This window comes from Lepisosteus platostomus, chromosome 14 (assembly GCF_059453375.1).
Source record: "Lepisosteus platostomus isolate fLepPlt1 chromosome 14, fLepPlt1.hap1, whole genome shotgun sequence".
Lineage (NCBI taxonomy): Eukaryota > Metazoa > Chordata > Actinopteri > Semionotiformes > Lepisosteidae > Lepisosteus > Lepisosteus platostomus.
In genome coordinates this window covers 4,816,571-4,836,739 of record NC_142624.1, presented here as the reverse complement: position 1 = coordinate 4,836,739, position 20,169 = coordinate 4,816,571, and the positions used below count along the sequence as shown (strand labels likewise).

Sequence of the window (20,169 nt, the reverse complement as noted above, 5' to 3'; positions counted from 1 at the left end):
GGAAATGTAGCAAACCAAAGTATTACACAGCATGATATGATTCTACTCAACAGCTGAAAACCTACAACTTTAAAAGGAACAATACAAACAGGAAAAACAGACACAGTTAAACACAAAAAAACAGAAAAAAAGAGCAGTTCTCTGGATCCCAAAAGGACCGCTCAACAGAAATGCTACAGGTTTTCTTGAAGGCTAATACTCAATTATTTACTTATTTTTTGTGCATAATATGATGACCTAGTTTTATAAAGACTGGTAAAACATGCAGAAGAATTAGTTCTCTGCAGCTCCAGATCTGCATTTTCCAATCATTATACAGACTGGGCTAACTTGGAGGAATTCAAAAGAGAGAACTGAGGAGGAATTATGAAAGTGGTTTTCCTGTACATTAAAGTTACCCCACTTATATAATAAAAATAAAAAATACAATTTGATATCATAGTAAAATGACTGCTTGAATTCAGTACATTTTCACATTTAATAAAGTATAAAAATCAGAAAAAGATCAAAGAAAGGCTACAGAGACAGATATATGTGAATAATGTGACACCTTGCTAGGATGAATCCATTTCCATCTTTCTAATTGGTTCAAACTCTACAAGCTATTCCTTTACGCCAATTTCATTCTTTGAGTAGCTCAGCTGGTGAGATCATCCATTAGGCCTTCACACCTGCCACCTCACCTGTGGGTTCTTAAACAAGGCGTATTTTTCGATCCTCTCGATGAACATGAGCTTGTTCTGGCTGTCTCTCGTCCAGTTCTGCAGATTCTCCACCAGATTCTCATGATCTTCAAAAATTCTCTCTGAGGTAATTGAAGGGGAACAAGAAATTAGTTGCAGTCTGAATTTCTGGTCATGTTTTTAAATTGTTTCAGGTTTCAAAGAACTTGTGCTTTACAAAAGACAAATTAAATCACTTAACTATGGATCCGTGTTAAATTCTGAAAATTATTATACGCGTCTTGTTTTCTGTCTTTAATCTAAAAGAGTGTTTGAAGAAGTAAGGTACTGGAGTTTCTAAAGACTTGAGGCTGGTTGGCGATGACGTTGGGAACACGGATCCGTGCAGGTGAAAAGCTCACATTCTCTTCCCCCTCCCTCCATCTTTTAAGATACCCCTTATACCTCGTTCCATAAACCTCTGAGACTGTATGCTTGGTCTCATAAATAAAACAAAGATCACAGACATGTAAGCCATCCCACATAAAAATGTCACTGGGCTTGCTTTTCCTGAACAATCATAAGAGCATTACTGATCATCCAGAATCCAGGAAAGAATGAGTAACACTGACAGCTATCAAGCTATTCCCAGATTCACTGGGAATCACAATTCCTCTTTTCCTTTCACTATTACCTTCTGTACCATGCACCCCTATCATCTAGTTATAACAAGGCAAAGCAGATCCAGTGCTGCTTTGAGACGATTATGACAAATACAATACTTTGCTCTTATAATGGGCCATGCAGCCTCCAAAGGCTAATAAGAAAATGAAAGAAAGATCTATATGATAATGATAGCAATCTGCAACTGTTGTCCAAAAGATAGCTGAATTGCACATTACTGTGAATAATCAAACAAGTAAAAGCCCAAACTCAGTTACTTGTCAAAGCCATGTTTTTTTGATTGATTGCACGAATAGTTTTACTCAATCTTTTCAGAACCAAATCTGAATTTGAATAAAATAGTTTTCCAAATGCCCCCCTCACCTCCCTTTTCCTTTTTTTTAACCACTTACTGTTTTGGACAGTATATACAGAAAGTGTATGCAACATGGTTTTCTTGTGTGCGCATGTAGAATTTGAAGGAAGCTTAAATGCCAACTTCAGTTGGATTAAGGGATTTGTCCTGAAATTTTCATCAAAAGCAGAAGCTTTTGAAAAAGGAAGCAATTTGTTCCACCCATTTCTAACCACAGCAATCTTCCTCTTTTATAGCATCTATAAACCTACCTCTATCAAACTACCTGTGTGGTTATGATAAAACACAATACTGGCCAACTAACATTAACACAATGAAAGAATTCATCTGCATTGTTTAACTGCAGTCCACATTTCAAGGATTACAGCCTAGCAATTTATTGAATGCATTTCATACCTTCTAAAACCCTGTGCAGGATTACGTCTTTCCTATTTCCACTGCTCGTAAATTAAGATGATATAGCTCTCAATTCTATTTCAAACTTTAAAGAAATGAAACTGGGACAGGTTGACGAAAACAGCTTGGACTGGTCAGCATCAACACTGAAGGAAGATTGATTGTATTTTAAAGCCAATCGTTTGAATCTAGCTGGTGCAGTTCTCTCGGCTAACTGATCTCTTCAAATGTACTCTTACTCTTTGATCACCACAGATCGCCACAGTAGCAAGGGAGCAATCTGGAAGGAAGGCACAGAAAGATTACTTTATTTTGGCTTCTATTGGAACTGAGTCTGAGGTCTGGAACTTTCTCTCTCCATGTTTTTTTAGCATTTGAATTTTGTATTTTAATAACAGAACTTTTAATACAGTATGTATACTGTGTGAGTTTGAATGAAAAAAACTTTTGGCATACAGTATGTTCCCAAGAAGGAGGGAATTGATTTCCTTGCTTAAGTTCGAAGCTACAGTGTGTTGGATGTAGTAGTTTCTAGAGTGAAGTGCTCTGGGATCTTTTGGATCTCATTAGATTTACTTGGATCTGGGTAGCCACTGATTTCAAGGTCCGCAAAGTGCAAGTTGCACTGCGAGTTGTTGGTTTTATTGCACGGCTACTTATAAAGGAGTGAAGATTTGAGAAAGCAAAAACCTTTATTGAAACCCAAGGGCAGGCTCTGAAAGTGTAGCCTTAAGAAGCAAGTGATGTCATTCAGGGAAGGAAGCTTAACAATTACTATTTGTTTCCACTGCAGGATTCAGACACATGTTTGTACTGGCCAGCAGGAAGGTCTGCTTTAGAAGGAAACTGTGGTGCTCTTTCTCTTCAAATTGGGAAATTCTGAGATTTTATTTTGAATGCCCCCGTCAATCCTATACTAACAGTACAAATCCAGAGGCATAGTTCAGAAATAAAATCACTAGGAAAAACAGCAGTCACAATACTCACTCTTACCAAAATACACACAGGGAAAGTTGTTAGTGTCATTTTATGTGGTTAGAGAGTTACCAATATCCTTTCCAGAAAGATTTTAAGTGGACTGATGAGTAATATCCATATGGAGAAGAGAAAGCTTGTGCTTTGAAAAATATTTTTTTACGGCTTGGTTTAGTCACTGTTAGAGCTTGACTTCTTATTAATACAGCCCATTGCAATGAAAATACAGTAGCTGGGCACAATCAAGGCATTATGTATTGTGTTTATCTTTCCTTAATCTGCTGATTAAAACAATTAATGTAAAGTTTGATTTGGTCTTGTTTTTATCTGCAAAATGAAGTGCTGCAAAACCTAACTCCCATTTAAAATTCACTAGTATATTAAAATATAATACAACATATGCAGGGACAGGTGGCTCTCCTGATACCAGCCCCAATAATTATGGCTCCAGATTACTTGCTGCGTTTTTTTAGAAATGACACAGAATGGGAACTTTTTTAAAGTCTGCATGTGCTTTCTTGTTCTTCCCTTTTTTATGAAGCCAAATTCGATTGTGTGCCGTAATGTACTGTACCTTAACCAAGACACCAAGCAGTTTTTTGTATTAATAAAACACTATTCAAACATTCCACAGTTTACTGATCCACCAGGATGCTTCTCACTGTCAGTGTGACCTAATCTGCCCCCTTGAGTTGTCAAATATCACACATGAAAAGAAATTGAGAAAAACTGCAGCACATAATACTTCATTATTCGAAAACACTCCAGCAGCTACTGCTGAGGATATACAAGGAACCCTACTGGTCAAATTCAGATGAGTTGCAAATTATGTTTGCAGTAGTACAGGGCAATATTTAGGTGCTACATTTTAGCAAACATGCAGTCATGAAAAGGTTTAAGGTAATTAGGAGTTACAGTAGGAGTTCCTCATAGTGACACTATTGAAGAGACCTGAACGAAAACAGTTTTGCACAAAGAGAATTCTTTGATAAATACACAATGCTGAACTGAATCTGCCGGCTTTTACAAACGTTCACAAGTGGCCATTTCAGATACCACCACTGAGGTGTTGGTTTAATTTAAAAGGTCAGTTTTCTTTGAATAGGAAGCTTTCGGCTGGTCTACCCCTTGGCTAAATTAGTTCCGCACATGTGGACAGTTTTCAGTCTCTGGAGAGGTTCTGAATTACTAGGACCTGATGGAACCTTCACTCTGTGAACCATGGAAATGTAGGTTAACTCTCATGCGTGACTGCATCAGGCCTACATTGGAGACTTGCTCACGCCAGCACAAGGGCTCAGAATCATATCTTACCCCACTGACAAGGAATGGTGATTATATCCTGGTAAATCCTGCAAACTGGCTGTTTCAGGATACATGTTTCAACTAAGAGCATGTACTGTATGTTGTTGAAATGCTTCGGGAGGCTTTTGCAAATTTCTGTTTTAAACATGGGGATAAAACAGAGCAAATGTAATTTTGAGAGAAGTGGTTTTAGAAAGGCCGTGCTGTGCGATGCGTGATTTTCTTTTAACCTTTTCCAGGAGGTATGCGCTTTTATTTCATTTGTAAACGTACTGCATTGTGGAAAATCATAAGCAGCTATCATTAATTTCATGAGGTATGTTCCAAGACCAAAGCCCCGGATTTGTATAAAAGTGCATAATAAAACAGATGACTCAATCATAAAGCAATTTTAGCAAAACAGTTAGTTATTTTACAACAACTGAACACACCTGGCAGAACACCGAACAGCAAACCTTACAACCCATCAGATCTATAGCTGGAGATCTATGAGATCTTTGCTCCTTTCCAGACTGGAATGGAAGCAAAAACATCTACAAAAAAAGGAATAAATCCCTCAGATATGGTGTACTCTTTCCTTGTGTCTGGGTTTAGAATTGATGAAGCAGATGGTCTAAACACTGTATTCATGTAACCTTGGGAGCAGGAGTGAGGAAGACTCCTGACAGATATGGGGCATCTCTAGTGTTTTCAAAGCTGAGCACTTGAACATTTTTCGAAAAGAAAGCCACCATAAAAGACAAAACAAACAAGTACAAAAAGTGAAAGATCATCTCAATTAATCTCTTATCTCTGATAAGGTATCAGTAACATCAAATCAAACCATGTCAGCAGAACTATGAGTGGTTGAACGTGCTCTGACAAACAGCAAAAGCTCTGAAATGGCAACCTAATAACATTCAAAACAGTCATTTTAACGTAAGAAGACAGCTGAGTGATCCACCGAGATCTCTGGAACTAGCCAGTTAGGTCTCATTGACCTACACATTGTTCCAGATATGCACGGAGATATGATCTAAACTTTTCACCTCTGAAAGTTTGCAAGGTTAATTCTGAAGACTACGTTTTTGGTTATGACAACCACTGTGACCTGTCTTGAAAATAGCCCTGAAGTGGCTGCCTGCCTGCATAACCTACCTCTAGATACACCATCGTGACTTCTATCATTTCTAAATAGACATAATAAGTGGTAATCGGTCGATTCAATTATTGGTGCTGGATAGCAAAAACATCTACAGGAAAAGATTAACCCCCCCCCCCCCCCCCCCAGTTATGGTGTACCCTTTCCTTGGTGTCCTGCTTTAGAAGTGATGTAGCAGATGGTCTTCACACTGTACTCATCGTGACCTTCCGAGTTCACGTGAGGAATACTCCTGACAGATATGGGGCATCTCTAGTGTTAGTTACAAACTCGAAGTTACACTCTCTCGCATGGGGCTAATCAGCTGGTAACTGGGTTTTTGGTAGCACTTTAAGGAAGCCGTTTTAGAACTTTTCTTGTTTGAAATGTATTGAAGACTCTGCAACTATCTGCTTGAACAGTTTTTAGACGCACAGACGCCAGGAACCCACTTGTATAAGGGTGGAGACTGGTGCAGTCATAATTTTTGTTTGTCTCCTTCAATTATGGCTCGGAGGAAGAGTGGGATGAATACGAGAGTAGTGTACACTCTCAAAAAGATGAGGAGTGAACATTCTCCAGTGTCACCAGTGAGAAGTTCTAAATATACACTCAAATGCTGGAAAGGAGCAGAGTGCGCTTCACTTACCCATCTGTAGCTCTGGGATGGTTTCGACTATGGCCCAGTCAGGGCTATATCCACAGTGGGACTTGTCCAGCAGGCTGTCCAGAACCTGTCGGACTGTCTGCCTTTCATCCACCATCATGGTTTTCGAGCTCTCGTCTGACATGTGCACCCTGATCACCAGCTGAGGTGGGAAGAGAAGTCCGGAGTCACAACAGATTAGTGAGGATAAAAAAAAAACAAACCAATACAATCGCTAACAGTCCAGGTTGCGGTATATTGCCACAGGGATTCTGCAGGGTCTTCGTGAATTCCTTTATGTACTGTAAATCAAACTGTTGAAAAGTATTTTGATCCTACAGAAAAGACATGACAATTTTGCAAGTACAGTAAATCTACTAATATTTATCAATCTAAATACTTGTCAATGGAAACAGACTTTCCGAGGCTTAAGTTATGACCCTAGATCTTAAAGCAAGTAAAGGCTAGCAATTGTAGAGAGAACAACAGAGTACAAAACTGCGATTTTCTGGTTTAGAAAGGCCTTTAGAGGCTCGACACCTACATCATTTTAAGCTAAAATTATTTTAATCTGAAACATGGGTGCATCTTATGTAAACGGAATACTTTAGTTATTTTCCTAAACTTTAAAATTCTAAATAAAATCTATGCAATACAAATGAACATACAGTACTGTCAGATTAGTTTTGTTAAAAGGATATCATTTACGATTGCCACAGGGATTAAGTTAGTTAGCTCCTGTATGGAACATCTAAAGTCATATTTAAAGTCACACTTGAATCAGGACTAATGATATCTCCATTCATTAATTGAAAAACATTATAGCATAACCATGAAACAAGAAAGTCTTTTTTTGCATTGGAAGCGTACTTTACTCATCTGAATGATATACAGAACACTCATCAAGTAAAGCAGTTTTTTTTGTTAATTAACTTCATCTTTGCTTTAAAGGTGCACAGCTTAATTAAAAGGAATATCAAAAACCAAAATGCCCCCCAAAAATGAAGGAGTTGCATGTGAAGTAGGAACTGGGGCATTTTGGAAAAGCAGTATAGGTTTTCCTTGGCAACCAGATGTGTTACAGTATGTTCCTGAAAACCTCAGCAGTTGGTAAAAACGTAAGAACAGGTACAGTATATGGGAAATATATGTTCACACCGTGAGCATGCACCTAAGCACTACACATTCTCCTCTTTACATGCTTAAATGGTGTGGAGCTGTAAAAATACACTTTTTAAAATACATTTTAGCAGATGACAGATTACAACACATTATAATGCAGTAAAATATTTCAGGCAACACAGATGATTCTGTACTGCTCAGCACTATGTTGATGCCATGCTTCCCTGGTAAAAGATTAAAATCTTCACTATAGCATTCAGGCCAGAATAGAAGATAACACTTTTTAAAAAAAAGGATCAGAAAAGCACACCAGGACAGGGCTGACTTGCATATTTGTGCTTTCTTAATGAGGCCAAGGCTGTTAAATGTCTGTTGATGGATTTTTAAAGACGGCTTAATCTTGAGGAAAGTGATCAGTGTCAACCTGATTAAAAAGCAGAAGCCTTTACTTGGTAAATCTTTAATCTAGGCACGCAGGCCTCTTCCAATAGCTCTCTAAGCAGCCTCGCTTCTGACAGAAAAACAAAGCATGCATTCTTGTACGTTTCTTGTTCGAAGCCCAGAGCCCAAAATATTATAATAAATTCAGATTATGTTATCTAATCGTTAAGGAATTAAAAATGAATTGAGATCTTCCGGGAGTCCTCCTAAACTGAATTCCTGAACAAGGGATTACAGAGATAATCGGAAAGATCATTTCTCCCCTCTAATATAGTCGTTCCACGGTACTCAAAATCTCCATGGAACAGATGACTGGACATGCTTCCAGGGGTCATTTCATCAATTTAGAGGTCGGCTGGCTCAGGCCATGTACCGTCATCAGGAACGGAGGGCGGGGATGAAAAGTTTAAAGCCCAGATGACAGAGTTTAATCTCCAGATGCAGACTTCCTCAGGAAAAGTGCAATTAACGACGCGATTTTCAGATAGTTGGGTTTCTGAACGGGTTGCCACTGCTACGTATATATATATACTGTATATGCAACTGTATACAGTATGTCACTGCTATAATATATTATAAGCCTGTATATATAACCGATCAGCACTAGAAAAGAGTGGAAAAGGTTGTGCTTTCAAGATACAGAGTGGAGCCAAGAAACCATGTGAAGATTAGAAAAGCCGTGTCACACTCATAGCTGTCGTCCGCAATGTAGGGGGGCAAAAAGTATTAACTTTCATTTTTCAATACTTGATGCAGAATTATTACTGCCGAGTCAGCATGTAGCTAACTGCAATGTCCACCTAGTGTAAACTGAGGCTTACCATGTCCTTCCAGTTTAATTCTCTCTGTACAAATAGAGAGCTATATTTCTGAGTGCGATGCTTAATGTGGAAATCCCCTTGCGGTCTTCTGCCTTTGTGTTTTAAAGCTCAAGAGCAGAGAACTAAGGCACTATTAACTGTGTCCACCTTGTATAATTTGTCCACAATAACAGCCGCTCTTTCATTGTGTTGTGTTGACCTATTTACTGTATTTGGATTTTGCTTGTATTACTGTAAGTCTATAGTCCTGAAAGGCTGTGGCCGTTGTCACTGCCCTGCTGAAGCACAGGGAAAGAACTCCCTTCTAGAGCATGGAAGCACTGGAGCCGATCTGCAATTTTGACTTGGTTCCAGCTGAGTGTTGAAGAAAGAAGGTGAGTTAATTTATTCAAGTACAATACACTGCAGACATTGTATAAGATTATAAGATATAAATATACAGCAATATAATCATCCTGCACTCGTTGTATCTGTGACACCACACGTCGTGAGGTATGATTCTGTTTGATGAAACAATAAGGTATTTTTGGCAGTTTTCAACAATTTGAAAAAATCTTGATCACAAAGACTTTTTTTTAGCAGAACAGTTTCTGTGTTATTCTCATCATTGTTGGAAATACAGGACTTGCAATTATCCAGTCATTCAGACAGACTGAAAAACATGCCCAACCATCACGATTGCCAAAACTACAGAATGAGAGCCTGGGCTCAGGGTTCCTTTTTTTTGTTTTTGTTTGCGATTAGAGCAGAAATACCCGATCAGTTCCTACACTATGCACGTCTTTAAAAGCACATACAGTATACTAATAGCCTTCTTCAAGGGAGAACAAACCTGTGATGTTTCCATATTTATAGAATTGCTTTCACTTGCAGTGTATGTGGGTTTTACTTTGTAACTCCCCATATTAAGCTTAATTGCAGTAGTTATATGTGGGTTTGTATTTACTCTACTATACATTTTCAACCACAATAATCTGTGCAAACACTAGCATGAACTTTTTGTAGGCCCCTCACCTTCTTGACTTGCGCTTCTTTGATCTTCTCCAAAGCCACACGGATCTTCTCTGCCTTCAGTTTGGCAGCCTGCTCCTCCTATGGACGTACAACACACAAGATTTAAGCGGAGTGGCACAGCCACCAGCGCCTGAGCTTCCCTGGCACAGACATGGCTGAAAGAATTCAAAGAGGGAATGGCTTTTTTCCCCTGAGTATGGTTTGTTTTCTCATTAGCTACCACACACACACACCACAGCCAGAAGTGATTCCTTACAATGTGCCACTGGGACACAGTGTCCAATAGTGTGTCCCCAAAAAGTGACGATGTGCCTTCGGCATTCACAGAGCACACAGCATGACACTTACCTGACGTTTCCAGCACGCCGCCATAGTAAACCCTCTTTTACCAAGCAGTGTTTCTCTGGACTTTTTTTTTTAAAGCTGCTGACAGTCACTCCGAGTGCAGAAGGCGAAGCTTGTGGCACTGACCAATATACGCGGGGGGTCTATAGAACACCCTCATGTTCTTAACCTTTTAGAGATGGCTGTTAGACATTCTCCCCTCCCAGGGATTTCGTGAAGCAAGCGCAAACCAGTTTTCTTCCTTCGAGAGAGCTGTTCCAGTAGAAAAGAGGTCCACTGCTGCCCAGAAAATCCAGAACCGTCCTCAATTAAAAACTCCAACCTTCCTCCCAGCATTGGTTGTAGTGTACTATCCCGATGTTTGAAGTTTCAGACGATCGTTTTTTCATGCCTATTTATTGCTTTGAGAAGCAGCTAGGTTACCCAGCCATAAATATGCCATGGAAACAAGCCTGAAATTGCCCTTTGTCTTCCCAGGGAAAAAGCAAATAAACACAGGTACACGGCTCTCCCTTTCTTTCGTCAGTGAGGTTACCAGCAGTGTTCTTATTTTCCCCCCCAAATCTCCAGATCAACAGTGCCAGCTGTGCCTCAGGAAAACATTTCGGCCCAAGGAAACCAAGAGTAGGCAGAGAAGGCGTCTTTCACGGCTTTCGCGACGGGACTCCACGCTGGCGCTGTCTGGCTGCCCGCTGGCGGAGGTACCCCCTCTGCAACCCAGCACCAGCTGTGGAGCTCCTGGAACGTGCCGAGTCACTCCGCCTAATCCCCTTACACAAAAGTGTGCGGGCAGCTTGTATGCTGAAGGGGGGTGGGGTGGCACAGACACATTATCACTGAACCCAATCAGGTAAAGAGCAGACGATTTCAGCAGCCAGCTGTGTAGAAACGGATTCATGGCTTTTAGCAGCGGCGGGTTTTAAGGTATTAAGACCCAAGCTTCTAAACCCACCCCTCCTCCCGGACTGATTTTCTGCTTTGATGCCTTAGCAAGCATCAGAGATTTAAACAGAATTAGCAACATATCAGAAAAAGTCCACAGAACCTCTTCCATGCCTTAATACTGAAATCTAAACAGTGTTAAAGTGTTAAAAAGGTGTTTTGAATGTAACTATTTTTCTGGCAAAGATGCCAATGAACTGGTTTTGCTAAACTCTGAAAATAGAAGCTTTGAAGCTCTTACAGATTGCTTATTGTTGTGTGCAGTATTTCATGTTATGACTTACATGAGCTCGGTTGGGATTGCCATTTAGATGTGTGAACATAATGCTTAATCTCCTTACAAAAGGAACAGAAAATGTCCTTCTGCTTTTGATTAGATAAGCAAGTCACACGGCAGAGGCGACGATGTACATCAAACGTGTTATAAAACCTGGACGTTTTGCGGATTTTTTTTCCCCTCCCCTCTTCAGAGAGAGAAGAGTTACTTCACATGGAAATTACAGAAAATAAACCTGCCAGGTTCGACTTCAAAGCGCAAGAGATCTGGCGTTAATCATTCCGCTAACTGCTGTGCTCGTTAATGCAGTTCTTCCTTTCACTGTGCTGTACAATCCCGAGATTCTGTTCTAATGAGAAATGCACACTTGGCACTAAAAAGGCAATTTAAAAACATTCTACGCAAAAGAGCCTTTCTTGGCAACAAAGAAGCAGAGTGCAAGTTATTTACTGTTTACAGATAAGCAGATAATGCTTATAGGATTTTAGTGCAAATTAGATAAATTGTACTTCGCATGTCTAAAACTAAATTGGGGTGTGAAGTACTAATCCACTTGTTCAGCCACACACCCCCCCTCAAGAGCTGAAATTAAGCACCTTTAGCACAGACGACAACATCATGTCAGGTTTGATCAGTGCCGTTAATTATTGATGACAAAACCGCTCCCAGTCCTTCATCATGCGGTGCCTTAGATAATACCACGCTGGGCAGGTGTAGCCCCCTAAAGGCATGATGGGAGGTGCCGGGGGCTGTCAGGTGTTGCCGTCTGGTGCGTGAGAGGAGTAGAAAGAGGCGCACACATGCCAGAGAAAGAGAGAGACAAAACGGGGACGGGCAGGCGAGAGAGAGAAGGAAGGAAAAGTCCTGATGCCGCTTAGCGCTCTGAGCCAAAGAGGATTAGAGCAAATCAGCTGGCATACACTGCCACTCTTCGGCGAGCCAATCACATCAAATATTTCAAGCAGAAAGATTAAAACATTTCGATATTGCAGCTGGCCGAACCCATTTAACACTTGCACTGCAGAGTACGGTAAAAAATATCATGACCTAGGCTGGATTTAAACGTTTGTCAATTATTTTACCTTAATATGTGCTGAAAATGAATCTGTAGTAGAAAGTGCCAGCACTGCATGTCGCACCAGACTTTAAAAAAAAGCACAGTATTAGTAATTATTTCAGTTGCCTGTGCACTGCTTTTCTATGCATTTATATTATTGAATAACACCACTTATGATCTACTGATCATCAAAAGAAACTTGGCACTATTGCTGCATGCACAGTATGAAGGGAAGGAGGCAGTGTGCAAGACAAAAGTGCTACATATAGTTTTGGAAGCAAAACTTCAAAGCGGTAGTTTGCAGAAAGAAAGATGGGAGAAAATGAAGAGCAAAGACAAAGTACTTCACATTGACACCACCTTTGAGTCGCTGTTGAGTGGTAAAGTCTTCTAATCGGCTCCCGTTTTGAGAGCCTAACGATTACAATTATGATTCCCGTGTTCTAGCTTGGCCGTTATTGGCACGTGACAGAAGGTGCCGCGGTCTATCCTGCAATCTTGGCATGGGTGCCTGAGCCGCTCATTCACTGCAAAGCCGGTTTCACTCTCTCAGTCCCATTTTCCAGTATTCTGGCAGGAGTCCGTGGAAGCCAGGCACTAAAACCAGTTTCGAACAGCCATCTCTAAAAGGCATCCTCACAAGTTGTTCTCTACTGGAGACTAGCGGATCTCATCAGATGCAGTCCTTCGTTTTCCAGTTTATTCACAAAGAAACACTGCTGAGAAAGCAGACACCTCTTTGAAACTCCCAAACTGTGAACACCATTCACGAGTGCTCTCATCTAACACGGGGGGGGCACCTCTTTCATTTGGAGTCACCATGAGTGAAACGGGCAAAAGGAATACACCAGTAACAAAAACCTTTGCATATAAAATCTTATAATGGTAAGTACGGGAAACGGCATGCACCTGGACACTCTCATGCAACATGTCAGGACACTTCAGGAAGACGCCAAATAATTTAAATGCTGCAGCATCATGGGATCACGGGAGGTACACTCACGAGTTTGGTGGGAAGGGATGTTGAAATGCACAGGACAAGTGCATTTGTGGTCTTCTGGGAGTGAGAAGGAGTCTCACTGGAGGCATGCAAGGAGCAGGAGAGGGTGGCACAGTGATGCACAGAGTGTAAGGACAGAAGGAGGGTGAAAAGCAGAAAAAGAACAGATGACTGGTAGCTGAGACAAGCCCCTTTCTCCTGATGCCTGTAATTTAAAGCTATTTTTGTTTTATTTGTGAATTAAGCGATAAAGCATTTATATTAAAGCACATGGAAATGGAAATGGTACCATTTTGATTGGTTTTCTTAAGGTACCAAAACAAATTTTATTTCACTGTTCTCACATATAATGTATAGGATAGGATTAGAGAAGTTTTTTTTAGTATTAAACTAACCTTGCATGACAATAACCGTTTGCCACACAATTTCTACTTCACTCAACACTTGCAGCAACCTGTTGAAGCTATTTAAAAGACAGATTTGGGCACGTGTTTAAGTTAAGAACAAAGAAATGAGGATTGATCAGTTTGGATACCATTCTGATGATACTGCAGGGCCATATTCAGACTTAATTCTATGGATGTGTGGCTCATTTAACATCATACGGAGATTTAACTACATCCCCGTATGCATAGACTCATGCAAAAGTCCAGCAAATAATTTCCTTACAGGGACCTAATCTATTATCTATTAACTGCTACCAAGAAACTGCAGCCCAAAAGTATCCAGTATGGGATTCTCCTATAGATAGAGTCAATAATAAATCAAAGTGTTTACATCAGCCCTGAGTTAAGAAAATACTGCTTCACAGAGGTGTGTGCACAGCTGCTGTAGCAGGCAAAGTTTGGAAACAGCACTCACTAACGTTCACTGTTCCAAGCCTGGCAACATGACACCATGAAAAAGGGGCGGGCTCACAGGAGGAAGGGGTGGGGTTATGCACACTACCTATAGAGCAGAATCACATGCAGCAGAAGAGGGAGATGTCACCTTGGTCAGCAAGTGAGAAGGCTTTCCTGCAATGTTTTTCAGAATCAGGGAGGTTTCCCTGTCCAGATAGGAGTGCTTGGTGCAGAAAAAATAGGAAATAAAAGACAAGAGACATTAGTGCAATGATTCTTAAAATTTGTTTTTTTTTAAAAAAAGTGTGAAAGCACAGACCCAAAGCATTCTGGTACCGATCACAATCATTTACACTTTGCAAAGAAGCAACCCCAACAAAGCAGCAATCCTGTACCATCTGGATGAAAAAATAAGGTCATGTTCTGACTGCAAGGCATTCATTTAAAACTGTTTGAAAGGGGATCGCTATGATTTAAGCCCAAGACAGAAGATCAGGAGGTTAGCAGGGATGACAGATTCCATGATGAAAAACAGAAGGAAGCTAACGTCTCTTGTTTCAGGTCTGAAAAAAGTTGCTCCAACAATTTTTTGCCCTTTCAGACTGAAGACCATTGTCTGTTATTCAATAATACAATAATTATATTGTATTTTCACAAGCATATGCATCGTACAATGCAAGAATAAACTAAGTGCGAGCAAACTGTTGAAGTGCTATTTAGAAATCAAAAAGACCAACATTGTTTTTTTTGCAAAACAAATTTGCCTTTTAATACTTGCATCCATCTTTGGTTAGTAGCTTATCCTGGTCAGAGCAAGCAAGAGTCTATCCTGACATATGACACATGAAGGTGCATATGACAGCACATGCCTGATCTCTCTCATGGATGGGACAACAGTCCAACCCAGAGCCAAGGAGAAAGGGGGCAATTTAGAGAAGCCTAGCCAGCAGATCTTTGGATGGTGGAGATACTGGATTCCCTAAAAACATGCAAATGCCACACAGACAGAAGAATGATTCTGGAATTGAACACTAGGGTTCGGAGGCAGCCACACCACATACATTAATTTTCATTATTTAAAAACACAAGTTACCACGCATTAAAAATACCTGGGAAGATTTTGTCTTAAGTTGCAATGATTTCATGTTCAATGCCTAGGACAGCGCACTGACCACCTTTGCACCACTAAACATAAATCGTTTTGAATCTTGACTGTCTTACAGTACAGACACCTGTAGGAGGAGCTCCCTGTGAAAAACCAAAAACCCTCCAATCTTTGGAAGCAACAAGAAACAGAATACATTTATTTTTTTAAGTGGCACTTTTTTTTTTAGATGAGTTTTATGATCTATGGTCCATATGGAAAACGCACAGTTGTGAGTACAGGACTGCTGCTTCTCCCATACAATGTTATTTTCAAAAGAAAGCTTGCCATTATGATTCTGGCTTTACATTGTGATTCCCTCCCCTATCCCCCTCCCACCCCCCCCATACACATACACACAACAACAGAAACCCAGGCTAGGAAATGCAGGCCTTCCTAAAACCATCCCTGGAAGTTAAGGAATGCAGCTTCTCAAGAGCCGGAAGAAAAAGAGGCCTGGCACCCTAGAAACTAGCTAATACTGCACAAGCTCGATTACTTTAATTGTGTAAAATGACCAAGCAAAAGACAGCAGTGCCAGAGATCAAAGAAGAGATGTGTTATAATTCAGAACATCAGACATGTTACAAGAGGTTGCTTTCTGGCCTCTGAGTTATCTAGCTGCTTGAGACTGATTGATCCAGGGACTTCCTCCAGTAATTTTATTGAACTAGTACCCTGAAGTAGGGGTTAGTCGTACCTGCTCCCCACATTTTAAGGAATCGTTCGTGCTTAATCAAAAGCTTCACCAGGTAAAATGGCAAGTTACCTACTATCAAAACGCTCTTTGCTGCATTTGTCGTTCTGCAGCTTTTCTCTCCTCTGATAAATGTGCACGCGTCAACATTCAAGTGTGAGCCCTCTGAGGGAAAAGCTACGCATCACCTTAGCTCATTGTTTTTCTGAAACAGCGACTGTTGAGAAGATCTCCTTCAGTGCTGTCAAACTGGAAAGGACTTGAATGTTGGAGGGAATATTAAACAGATTTCGCTCCCCCCTCCCCTTACTAAAGATAGAGGAAATGTGGGTTTTTAATTCTGAATAAGCATTAGATAAACAGCCAATGAGGCTAAAACATAAAACAAATAACATTATCACATAGGCAAGCTCTGACACTTACTGTACTATCACCAAAGTGAAAGTACTTTTCCTCACTCCCTTAAGCATTAGGCAGAAGGACTAATCCTAAAACCCACAGTAACTGGCCTCAATTGGTGCTGAGATGACCGCTTTCTCAGAGAAAACTACAAAAAAAACAGGCAGCAGACTAACTTTCAAAGATGTATACAACTTAACAGGTGCATACCATTATACATTGGTGTTTAATTTCTTCAAAATATGACAAAAGTCCAGTGAACATCCATTATTAAACCCTGTATTAACCTTCACTCAGTGATGTCTATTAGCATTGTAACTGTGATAAAAAGGCAAAAAATTATGCTCGTTTCCTTTGCCTTAAAACAATACACAGACAGTTTTGTCAACTGGAATGGCTAATAAGACAACAATTAACTTACCTTAAGATCTCAGTCAGATTCCCTCTTTTCCTGTACATTACATCACTAAGAAGCTCATTTGAACTACTTTCTTCTTATGTTTTGTCTGAGATGTATAATGGCTCAATATACCTTAACATTTAGTTAAATGAGGTATATTTTATCATTTTTAATCTGATGAAGAGGTGTGATTTATAAGAATTAAACCAGCAGAGACAAGAAGGACAGACATTCTTCAAGCCACAGCATATACTGTAACACATTAATGAAATGTCTCTGCACAATTTTGTCTTTCTCATTCCTCTTTGAAAGTTTCTATGGTTCATTCCCAGTTGCATGACATCAGATTTTCATACCCGATGGTTTCAAATCAAATGAACAGATTGACCTAATCCTGGAGTCCGAACCGTGGGCACATGATACCATAAAGATCACTGCTAAGGCACCTGTTAATGCAGCTACTGCCAACTGCTCCGATAGTAACCTTAGAAGAGAACTGTGCTCTGATGCACTGTATTAAAAACTGCTGGGAAAGCATTTTAGAAAAATGAGCCTCCCAACAGCAAGTCTAACATTACACTTTCGTAACTGTTGCTTGCCCTTCTCACACCTGACAGCACTTCCTGGTTGTTGTCAACATTTGTAAGCAGATTTAAAACTTCTCCAATTAGTGGTGGGGGGGATGAGCTCCACCTTTAACGACTACGCACGCATACAAGCCTCATCAGTTGACTTTGTATTATTAGGAAAGCTACCGGAGGCCAGGCATTTAATTTTGCTTGTGAATTTGTACCAAAGAAATCAGATTTCTTTCTCCTCAATGTTTTCATCAAACAGCTGTAAGTTCAAAATATAGACCCCTACCTATCTTACATGCCACTATATATCATTTTATATTTATCACCTTTAATAACAATATCAATTATGGGATATTTTTAAGAGAAGTGCAAATAAGTGTTATTCACAATTACGTTCTCATCCTGTGTGGAAGAGTCTATTTAAAAACGGGTATTAGTTTTTTGTTTCTATTACATAGCTGGCAATAGGCAGGAATTGTGTTTTTTTTTAAGCATCAACCAGGTGTGTCCTTTATGCAAACAATTGTGCCAATTACCAAGTATAGTAAACCATTTAAATGCCTTTTTAATCAAAATAAAATGCTTACTTCTAAAAAAGAACACAAGATTGACATCTTGAACGCTCTCACAGGAAACAAAATATTTTCTTTTGATGCTGTTCCAGGTTACAATCAGGTTTAGAGGAGTTACCAAGAATCTTGACCAAATCATGCAATCCCAAACTAGAAACGGTTACTTCTGTGCAGGGGTGGGGGGGTTAAGAGTCAGGCGTGAATAAAGAGGCAGAAGACACTGAAGACACTGCACACAATCCTGCAGACTTACAGTGTTCAGATCCACTTCCACTTCCTCCTGGGCAAAGTCAAGATGGCGCCTGACCTGTTTACTGGGCCGTCGCAGAGGAGCATGCTGGGAAGGTGGAGGAGTGAGAAAGTGGGGAAGATCACAAAGAAAAGGGAGGGTGCAAAAAGAAACCTTTTAGGCATGCAAGAGGAGGAAACAGGCTGCAGTTAACCAGGCTCGGATTCAGTCTATCATCTGAAGGCCAACGACTAGATAGAGAATCATTTACTGTCCTTCAATAAAGGGGTTCAAAAAGTGCCTTGTACAGAGATCTAAAAAGAGCTGGTTGCATCAGATTGTGCACTTACTAGATTCAAAGGAGTATACTGAGGACTCTTCACCAATTAAGAACCTTGATGATCAATTTTTAACCAATCTGTTTACCACACGGATGCCCATAGTGTTCTCAAAAAGGCTAAGAATATTGTAATGACAGACTCTTGCTTCCAGAGTTTATAAAACCGACGTGATTTAAGGGAAAAAGCAAAAATCGGTGTTTTGTGGGGGCATTCAGACCAGGATTTATAAGGTGGATAATGCCTGTGCAGTATATGGAAGAAAAAAAAATTGTTCAAAGCTGTGCAAAAGATGTACAGGCCGGCAACCTGCAATATATTTAAATGGGATAATTTGTAGAAACATTACTGTGGGGAAAAAAAACATTTATTTTTCGAGAGGCTGCCCCACATTATTATTTCCATTTTTTAACATTAGTTGGTCTCCCTCTTCGTTTCTAATTTAATCCTCCATTGCCTGAGCTGCTGGAAGGCTATTACCTCTTCTATGCATGATTGGAATCAACTTGTAATAACCACTACACGTAAGGGGGCATCTGTGATGTTGTGAATGGCTTGTGCTTACTGAACGTGTAACGCTGACTTTAAATGAAAAATGATGGTATCTGTCCTTGAAAATAAAACACCACTTGAGGACGAGCAACAATCTGTGATCTGCCATCCTGGCTGCCTGACTGTTCTCAGTGACCGTTCATTATGGTGAACTACAGGTGTCAGCTGGTAGATACAACCAGTACCACTGGCCCCCATGAGTTACGCAGGGGGCTGCTGGCTTACACTGGGTTGGTTCAGCCCTGGAAAATACCTACTGTACACTGCAACCTTAAGAGATGCTTTCTCCTTTAAATGGAAATAGAACCCCTAAATTATCGATTCTCCAGACGCTGAGCCCCCGCAAAATAGCTGAATTACTTTATTCTAATTCATTAGCATTAAATATTAACTGCTTCTTCAAATCTTATTAGGAGATGTCTTGTGGGGATTGCTCTAAAGAACTATTTGAATTTGGTGTTAAATCGTGACTCATTAGCAGATATTCTACAAAACATACTGACTTCTTGAAGTGGACAATATTATTTTTATTAATATTCTCAGGATTACTTCAAGACCTTGGGCCTAGTTGCAGGCCTTGACATTAGGCGTAGAAGAAGTCTGAATAACAAGGTAAAACTAGAATATGCCACATTATATCATGTCTTTCACTTGTCTGTGCATCATTTCTTTCATTTATCATTCAACACAGCTTGTGTTATATGTGCGATACATGATTTCAAGGCTCTGACTTACAGTGATCAGGCTATCTGATTTGGAGCTGTATACGTCCGACCAGATTCATCAAACGATGGCGATATTTACTGCTGTAGATGGAAACATACCGTAGCTTTGAGGAAACCCCCAGATCCCTGCTTTCAGTTAATGGTACAAGCTGCAGGGGTAGACAGCAGTCTGATTTTTTCCTTTAACAAAAATAGCACAATCATCTCAGAGTAGGACCTTCAGAAATTTTGCCTACTCCGGACAAATATGTTCTTATTCTGCAAAGAGAGATGAAGTTGTGGGACGTCAAAGTTAAGTCAGAATCTTGTTTTCTACGTCTGTGTCTTCTTATAGTTCAAATGTTATACAGACAGCTATAGAAGGGAAGTCGGCATCTTTGCCTCAAATTTCTTTTCAACAGAAGAGAACTGGCTGGGGTGCAAGAATCAGCCTTTCCAGCAATTGCAGGGCTTAAAACGTCGTGCAAATTGATCACTACGCATTAAGATATAGGACGGGGGTAAAAACTGCAGCCTGTACTCAAGATGAAG

At 40.1% G+C, this 20,169-nt stretch overlaps 1 protein-coding gene across 5 annotated transcripts in view; it reads right to left on the bottom strand.

Annotated features, from left to right (window-relative positions):
* The window catches only part of raph1a (Ras association (RalGDS/AF-6) and pleckstrin homology domains 1a), a 134,547-nt gene that overhangs the window by 24,864 nt on the left and 89,514 nt on the right, over positions 1-20,169 (bottom strand). For 2 of the 5 annotated variants that reach the window (XM_088606653.1, XM_088606652.1), the window contains 5 exons: positions 18,048-18,131; positions 14,153-14,227; positions 9,542-9,619; positions 6,147-6,306; positions 684-805 (listed from right to left, as the gene is read on the bottom strand). In XM_088606653.1, coding sequence (XP_088462779.1) covers positions 684-805; positions 6,147-6,306; positions 9,542-9,619; positions 14,153-14,227; positions 18,048-18,131 — 519 coding nt within the window. The remainder of the gene's footprint in view (positions 1-683; positions 806-6,146; positions 6,307-9,541; positions 9,620-14,152; positions 14,228-18,047; positions 18,132-20,169) is intronic. The other 3 variants (XM_088606654.1, XM_088606656.1, XM_088606657.1) reach the window with 3 other exon arrangements.